The sequence below is a fragment of the Chiroxiphia lanceolata genome, chromosome 1 (assembly GCF_009829145.1).
Source record: "Chiroxiphia lanceolata isolate bChiLan1 chromosome 1, bChiLan1.pri, whole genome shotgun sequence".
Classification (NCBI taxonomy): domain Eukaryota; kingdom Metazoa; phylum Chordata; class Aves; order Passeriformes; family Pipridae; genus Chiroxiphia; species Chiroxiphia lanceolata.
Genome location: NC_045637.1, coordinates 67,949,124 through 67,958,262, shown reverse-complemented (window position 1 = coordinate 67,958,262; position 9,139 = coordinate 67,949,124). Strand labels below are relative to the sequence as shown.

The following is a 9,139-nucleotide window of genomic DNA, read 5'->3' as shown; positions in this document are numbered from 1 at the left end:
AAAAATCAGTTGGAATTGTGTTAAAACACAGTTTTTTTAGTTGCACGTTCTACTTACAGAAAACTGTGGTACTGTTGTAAAAGGATCGAAAAAAGGATTAGATGTATCAGCAGGGAATGTCTTTATCTTTAAAAAAGATAAAGAAAAAGATGTTACTTTCAGAGCATAAAAATGCAAAAGAAAAAAAAAAGCAGCAAAGCATTGCAACTACAGTGACATATCCAACAAATCAGAGCAGTTCAGCAGTGCTTGGACTAGACAAAAAAAGACCCCTCCCAAAATGCATACAGAAACCTGATGATGAATAATCAAAGCATAAATACAAAAACTTGATAAATTAATTTTACCATGTAATTAAATCTGTTGTGCAAATACGGAGCTGATTGCATACAATATACCTTCCAATTCTGTCAGCAGCCATGGGATTATTATCTGCTTCCTTCAGCCAGCATTACATTTTAAAATATGCAATATGAAGTGTAGGAGCAAATTCTGCAGTAGAGGAACTTTGGCTAAAGAACTTGTGCTTTACATATTTTAGACTTTCAAATGGTCACTTACACTGTTGCTGCCAAAGACAAACAATCACACAAGGTGGGATAGAAATAAAATCATATATTAAAAAATCACTGGGGATAGCTGTTCGTTTCAGGCAGCTACAAGGCCCTGTGTTCAGAGGAGGGCTGTGGATAAAAGATGACCCTTGGAGGTTTTTTTGAAAAGTGCATGGAGATACAGAGGCAAGAGACCAAGACATCCATCTGCCAAGAAGCATGAGAGTTCCCATGGCTTGGTCCATGAGGATATAGTCTGTGGTGTGACCAGACCCTGCTGCAAGTTACTTCTGCCCTTAAAGTGGTTTCAAACATCAGCTGAAATTAAAAATGCATTAAAAGCAGCAACAATCTCTGTCCCATTTAATTGTGAATGATGTTTCTCATGATTTTCCTCTTTAAAATGCAGACATTATTCATTCATTCAAAGGGAGGACAAAATAGCAAATAAAGGTAACAGTTTTGAACTGCATTTCATGCTTTCCCTTTGGAAAACCACTTTTTCACTGTAAAGGTGCGTTTTTCATTTTATTATAGAAACTGCTGTGCATTGGTTTTAATGCATGTCTTCAACCATAATTTACTAACTACAGCTATACAACTGTTGTTTAATAATGAGGAAAGCTACCCTGAGGGCCCTGAGCCCCTGAAGGCCAAAGGAAAACCTGGAATTAGGACATCAAATATAATTAAGTAAATATATGGTGTTTATTTTGTAAGTAAAATAACAGAAACGTTGGCTTATATGGGTACCAAGGGAAATTAACAGCCATCTGTGGGCCAACTTCTGCAAATGTGGAATTAAGCTTAGCATTAATTGTCAGGCTTCTTACACACAAGGAGTATGAATAGCAAAGATACAGTTAAGCATGTAAATAACCTTTTAACAGAATAAATGTATTTGTAAGTCAATGATACAGGTGCAAATGAACAAACAACTATGTGAGAGAAAAATTATTTTAAATCACAGTTTTCTAGGCAAACATAGTAAACTTCACATTCCTTTTATAGTCCTATATTCATGTCTGTTAGCAAAGTGTATGTATGTGTACTGTATTTCTGATTGAACCTACTCATTGTATTGATGTAATAGCTCCTCACAAGTTTGTTGTTATGTTATACCCAGAGCCAAATCTGCCAACAGCTGTAGCATGTCTCACTCCTTTGAGAGACAGTAAATACCCATGAGCCCAGGCTGACATTCTCAGGTTATTAAGGGTTTACAATATGATGTTACAGTACTAAGTACAAGTGTACTCAGTTACAAATAAAATCTTTGAGCCAAAGGCAAACAGGGATGGGAAGGTGGTTGCTCATGTGCAGTATGAGTTTGATATTCTACACTTGAAATCCCACTTATTTTGCTGGCTAGTCTCACCAACGAAATGAAGCACAGTTACTAAATGCAGGAAAGAAAAATTACGCAGAATAATACTCAAGAGTCCACAGAGGTTTGGGAGTAGAGGTATATAACAGGAATCAGCCCTGATTGCATGCTGTGACACACAGCCATGCAGAATACTCTCTTGCAAAATCAGCACTGCAATCTGTGGATGTGCATGAGGCCAGCCTACATATCAAAACACGACAAGAAACAGTTAATCTGGTTTAGTTTTCAGTGTGAGTCCCTCTCTCAGGGAGCTGTGCTCATTTAATCTTCAGAATAAGACAATTAAAAGCTCTCTGGGTTCTAAACCCATCAATTTTCAGCCTTTTAAAGAAACTGAAAACAGAAATTAGGGAGCAGAGGGGGAAAAAAACATAACTGTGTTCAGTTTAAGAGTGACAAACAGAAAACATCATGCTCAGTCTTAAGAATTTATTTTTTCTTCCTCTCATCCTTTTTTCCCCTCTGAGAACAGACTACTCAAATGCACAACAGAGCTTACTGGTTTGGCCCAGGCCTTGCTATGATTGCTGCTGCCAGCTTCCATAGGCAAGGCAGAGAGACAACATTGTTACTGCCTCCTCAACATTGGTATGAGGTTCTTAACTATTGATGGCTTGACTCTTCTGAGTAGGAAGTACGTACAAAATCCTCATCCATACAAGAGCGAAAAAAACCCCCATACATTCAAGAACACTTTTCAGACAGACGATATGCAGGATGGGGAGACAGTAGTGTGGAGAGCACCTGTTAAGCAGTCAGTTTATGTGAAACTTCATTTGGAAGTTTGAAAAGTCTTCTCACTCAGGAATATATTTTTGGCCTAACTATCCTGCATGTCCACCATGGCCAGCAGTGTGCTGACAAAAGTAACAGTTGCCAGCACCTGGGAGGTGGAAGAAAACCCTGTAATTCCCACCCCACCACACAAGGAAAGCAGTGTCATATGCAAGTTTCTTCCTGACCCTTGCACTGGGGCTGAGTTTACTGCATGAAATCGAAACTCTCAGCTCAGAAAGCAAAACAACTCCCTGATCAGAACCTAAATGTTATGCATTCCCTACACAGTACACAGCCTCTCTCCCTGCCCTAGGAGGGACACGTACCATACCTTTAAATATCTCCTAACTCACATGGCAGAAGCAGACCCTTAAATTTTCCAGGGTGGTTTCTTCTCCCTGCTGTTGCAGCATCAGTTAAAAGATACCACCTGGGAACTGAGAAAGGAAGAAGAGCAGAGCCAACTCCACCACCTGCTGCAAACCTGCAGTTCCTCCAGCTTCTGGAGACCTTCAGCAGCTTCCAGGCTTTACCCTGGGATGGCACACACAGAGAGAAAAGGAAGAGGGAAGAGGAGGTGGGTAGTTCTGTGCAGACCACTGTTCTGGGCAGACTACTCTCACGAAGCTGAATTGTAGCTGCTCAGACTAGCAAAACACAGTAGCTGCTAATGTATGGACAAGAAGTTGAAGTCTGCTGTCTGCTTTGGTATGAAAGAAAACAAGTAACATCTTTGAAGTTTACAGCTGGGCACAATTCCTGTCATGGCAGATGGAGCAGCAATTGTGTCCACATGATGAGCACATTCTGGTACAGCCAGGGAGCAAAAGGGGCTACAGAAATATCATGAGCAACAAGAGGTTAGAGCTGTGCTCTTGATAACAGCACAGACAGGCTTTTAAGTATAAAACTTGATTGCAAGCACACTTGCTCTCTCTGCAGGAGTGAAAACAGTCTTGCAGCCAAAGTCACAACCATAAAACTACCTTCAAGGCAGGTCCTGTAAGTAACTGTCAGGTTGCAGGGGCATGGCATGAAAGGGTAGTGAAGGCATTTGGTGTTCCAGCAGCATCTCACATGCTGAGGGCTTGTTTCACAACCTCAAATGCCCTTTGCTTGAAAGGTCAGGGTGCATTACCATAGCAGAACTACTTTGAACAAGTAACTCCTTGTCTGGAATATTTAGCTTGGCAAGCTGAGAATTTACTAAGCTTAAAAAAAACCAGTTGATTCTTAATAAAAAGAAAGAAAGAAAAAAAGAAAAGAATAATACAAAAAGGATCAGAATAGTCTCAGGGAAAATATAGTGGTCAAGTAATCTCCAAGGAGAAAAATCTTAAAACCAGTCAAATGTAACAGTCACATTGATTTTGTGGGAAAATGAGTGAAATTTTATTCCTCTGTGGATAATTTACTAGTACTCAGATTCTTGTTGCATTATTAGCTGTCCATTGGGGTAACATATTTTGGAGATATCTTTGCCACAAAGAATTAACAGCACTGATTTTCCTTGATATTTATACTGCAAGGAAGAATGAAGAAGAGTGAAGGAAGAAAAAGGACAAAAGGGTAAGAACCTTCCCCTTTTCTTTGCATTTGTGCAAAGAGTTCTTCTGGATAGAATTTAAAATCTCAGTAAAAACAAATGCTTTCCTGAAACACCTTGTAGATGAGTTAGGAGAAAAAATTAACTTTCTCATAAAAGCAAAAGGAAGTGGAAGCAGAAAGAGTACTTTTGTCATGTTAATTGATATAAAATCAGCTACTTTGGTATTTCTTTCAGAAGGGAATATTACGAATGTCTTTGCTGTGGCAAAAAAAATACTACTTTTGGGAGAAGTGGGCTTAATATGGATATGTTCCCTTACATTTGGAGTAATGTATTCACTGCCCTGGCACAACTTTCTTTCCTTCCACAAAGCTCCAGTAACATTTTCTGCAGTTGACACTTCAATTCCATCCCCTGCACCTTGACTGGAGGCATTTATAGCATGACGGTGAAAATGTGTGATCTCAGTGTCACTTTCTATACTGGCCAGATGGAAGACAAACTTCAGGCCAAACACTTCACTAGATTCCTGTGCATAGCAGCAAGCAGAGGCAGAGTTGCTAACACCTGAAGGGGTGTCATAAATAAGACCCTCAGGATACACATACAGCCAGAGGAATATTCTGTGGTGCTTTATTTAAAAATACATGGTGTAAATTGAATACCATCACATCTATACAGCACAGAGACTTGTTTCTGCTCATCAAATTAGAAAAGGACATCAGCCAAAATTTCTGGAGTTCATTGCACTAGCATTTCCCAGTCCTGACATTTAATATGACTTTAAAAATACCAGTTAACCATTAGGCCTGGTTTCCAAAACCAGTGTTATGATTCTGGACTCCGCAATTGTTCAGTAAAGCTCCTTGCCTGCTGTCATACGATTTCAGTGTCTGAAATAAATAATAAGGCAGAAAATGTAAAACAAAAGAGTTTCTGGTATTTTTCACCATGCAATACTTCCATGGACAAAAAAATTTTTTTAAGTGGTAGCAGTTCCAGGCTCAAATGACTGAATATTTGGATCATGTCAACCCAAGTTCATGTCCTTCATATGTGGCAACGTAACCGGCATGACAGGTAGTCAGGCATAATCACTGCCAGGATGCACAGGGTAAAAATCAGACCAAACCAGTGCAGTTCAGCAAACTTGCAACAGGACAGAAACTTAAATCAGCAATTCTATTGGCTAATCAGTCTTGAAAAAGGCTGTGTGAATTAAATGCCTTGATGAACCATACTTGGTGCAAATCCACACACGTTGAATCACAGGCCACCTTCTTTTCATGGCATGCAGGATTTCTTCTAGTTGTTGAAATTATATCCAGGTATCAGTGTCAGCAGTGTTCACACACATTAAAGAGGGCACTTCAGCAGAAATGTAGTACTGAAAACACCCTGAGGCACCACAAGTGAAGTTTCTGAAGAGGATGGGTTTCTGCGCAAGCTGCTAAGCCAAGGAGGGAGACACTACATGTTCAGAACCTCCCTGCCTACTGTTACTTCCTCTGAGGAGATAACACCAGGAAACCTCCCTCATAGCTCCATCTGGTCTTTGGGTCTCCCTCGCTCATCTTGCAAAAAACTAGCAGAGACAAGAGTATAAGGAAATATTTCCAAGAACATTCATTGATTCCTAAGAACCAACATGAGTGAATCCAACTGTTTGACTCATCTGACTTGGTGCGTGTTTCCACAGGACTGCTGTATTGTACCCCATGGGTACCACTCAATTCATTTTGGTAAACTGAGAAAACTCCCCTTTGAAAGTCACATTCATCCCATGGTATATTTGTTGAGACAATTCTCTTGGGGTCCCCTCAAATGGTGAACTTTCCATTCCTGTACTGCTCACTGATGTACACCAGCCCTTCTCTGGGCCTTGCTGCAGGATAAGGCCATCTGTCCTAGAATGTGACCTGGCAGCAGACACCACGTTCTTGATGTCTCACCAGCTGCTTGTACAACAGGGCTAATACTTTACTCTCCTTCAGGTATTTTCCTCCCTCTTAGAGGGACTTTGTGGAATCCTTCCTAACATAGAGGCATTGTCAGGAGGTAGTTGCATGGCTCCTTGACTGTGCTCCAGTGACTTCTGTCTCCCAAACGGATGTCAAGGGAGTTCATGAGAGTGATGTACTAGGTTCAGCCTCTGCTAAAGCTTGGCTTTGCTGCAGTTAGAGCATTTCACAGATACTTAATGCATAGTAGCTTGTGGCTACAGTATAAACTATATGCTATTTACAAGCAGGTCTACCTAAATCATAGTAGTTAAGATGCCTTGGATAAAATCCTGAATCTTCACGTCAACTTTTGTACCAATTTGCAAGGGCAGCCCTACAAATTTTGTTGGTGCTAATATCTTTTCTATGCTACCTTTGGAGATCAAGTACTCTGTAGATTTTTGCTCTAGGGGTTGTAATTATGGGTTGCTAGCAAAGGGATTTCAGAGGTACTGGGAGAGGATGAGGGCGATGTTAATAGTGTTATTAAATCAGTCCAGCATCTGTACAGCACATTGGAAGGAAATGTATGTCCTGGATCATTTTTACAACATAACTTTGCTGTGACAATATTTTTGAGAAGACATTCTTCAAAAGCATACAGAATAAGAACAATTCAGATGTGACAAAAACAAGACAGTGTCCATGCTCTCACAGTCTTCAGGACTTTCAGTACTCTTTCACTGATGCTGTGAAGGGGAGCAAGCTTAAGCAGAACTTAACCTCAGCATGGGCTGTCAGCCTAGTCACCATCCACTGAGGAAAATGTGGCAAGGCAAAATGATGTCACAGTCTTGGTGCGTTGGCTAAAATGCCGACTAAAGATTGCAGCGCTTGCTTGGTCTTTTTTTAAAACACAGAAATGAAGCAAACAAAAAGCAGTAGGTATACCCACTGGATATGGTTGCTCTCCAACAGTTGCTGCACAGTAAGTTAGTTGCATTGCTAGGACAGCTAATGCAAAGTTACCTTTTTTGGCCCTTGGCCTTTACCAATGAAATCAATGGTGATCCCGTGGCAGGTGCCTAGACTGCGTGCACAGCCAACAAAATCAAGTGGCATCCCTGCAGATGGAGGCTGTTGTCATAGAAGAAAGTCACTAAAGATGGATAACATGAAGAGGAGGAAATGAGTATTTTAATTCCTGCCAGTTGAGAATGACCCAGGTAAGCCATGTATTTCCCAATATTATTACCAGTAAGTAGACTGTACATGTATTTTGTACCAGATGGAAACTCACCACTAGCCACACCTGATTAATTCTAAGAATAGACATTGACAGCTCATCACCCAATCACCCAAGTTAGTTCACTATGACTTATTAATACAGAGACTTCAAACCCAGGGATATTGCAACGAAGGCTGACTAATAACCACATAACATACCTGCACTTTTTAAAAACTCTCAGGCTCACATTCCTCTATCGAAATGTTATGATAGATTGGCAAAAATAGTGTACTGCCTGACCCTAGTCCAACACAAACAAATAGTTTGTCTCTCTATTGTAATCAATCTCTACTTGTGTAAGAGCAAAAGCTGGCTGAAGGTCCTTAAGTGTCCAGAAACTCAACCCATCACAGTCTCCTTGAATGTCAGGATAGTAAGAAATATTTTGCCTTAATTTTCTGTCCTATTTTTTCTGGGCTATTGAGCTGTGCCAAAATCCCCAGGAGCTTATACAGTTCATTATTCTGAAGGAAAAGAATAGCACAGGTAGATTAAAGTCAGTGGAGCTGCCGAAAAAGTGTTACAATTACAAACGAGTGCACTATTTATATATCTGTACAGAAGGACACTTGAGTGTATTTTCAACTTCAGCATGTGACTAGTCCCAGTGACTACTGCAGCCTTAATCTAGGCATGTACCTACAAATTTTGGTGACCTCTCATGAATTATGATTTCCTCAAGTTCACGTAAGAGTGTTGACTGCTGTGCTGTGCTACAGTCGTCTTGCTACTCTAAAAGCCTACTCTAAATTAAGCTTCTATATGAAAATAATAATTTCCCATCACAATATGTCACCCCTTCCAACATGCATCAAGGAAGCAGAGCATTGCTTCTCTAAATGTAATGGATACAAAACTATTTGATCCTATCAATAAGACCAACTCAAGTAGAAATTGAAAGTCTATAAGGAACAATGTTTTGCTTGGTTTAAGATTTGTGCATGAATAAATCCAATCCCATATCTAGCAAGTCTTTTGTAATAAATGCTAAAAAACCCCACCCTGTTTACTCATAACCTCACACCCTTGGCTATGGAATCATTCATATTGCCAGCCATCACGCATTAAATAAACACAAAGGTTCTGTCTTCACTGCAAGTAAAATCTTGTTATGTTCAAATACAAGAACTCATTAGGTACATACATTTGCAGATTCAAACACCTGCATTGTAATACTTCACCAATTCAGTGCCATGAAACACATCAGATGCCTCCGTGCCTGTGGGATGTTGCCCTACAAGCCAGTCTCCCAATCTGAGACACTGTACTCAAGCATGCCCCATGGCTAAAGAGATTAGTTCCAGCCAATGGATAATCCAAATCAATTAGGGTTATTAGCACATAACTCACTCTCATCCACCCTTAATTACAGAAGAAATTTCTCCATTGGACCAAAAGCACAAGTACAGAACTCTTCCATTTGGGCCACGAATGACATCAGTTTCAATGCCAGAAGGCTGCTCTATCATTTCAGCAGAGCTCTGCTTCCCCATAATTTGTTTATTGGGCAAAGGATTCAGGAGATCCATTATTAAAGACATCTCTGTGAAGGCAACTGAAGAAGATTATAATGTTGCAGTGAACAGGAAAAGGAAAAGGGAAATGGGAGAAAGGCCAAACAATGACAGTCCTCTCCCA

The 9,139-nt window shown here is 40.2% G+C and overlaps 1 protein-coding gene across 5 annotated transcripts in view; it reads right to left on the bottom strand.

Annotated features, from left to right (window-relative positions):
• EPB41L4B (erythrocyte membrane protein band 4.1 like 4B) overlaps nt 1-9,139 on the bottom strand; it is a 170,586-nt gene that overhangs the window by 9,922 nt on the left and 151,525 nt on the right. For 4 of the 5 annotated variants that reach the window (XM_032674513.1, XM_032674489.1, XM_032674485.1 and 1 more), the window contains one exon: nt 58-126. The exons of the other annotated variant lie outside the window; for it this stretch is intronic. In XM_032674513.1, the coding sequence (XP_032530404.1) occupies nt 58-126 (69 nt within the window). The remainder of the gene's footprint in view (nt 1-57; nt 127-9,139) is intronic. 5 annotated transcript variants of the gene reach the window in all.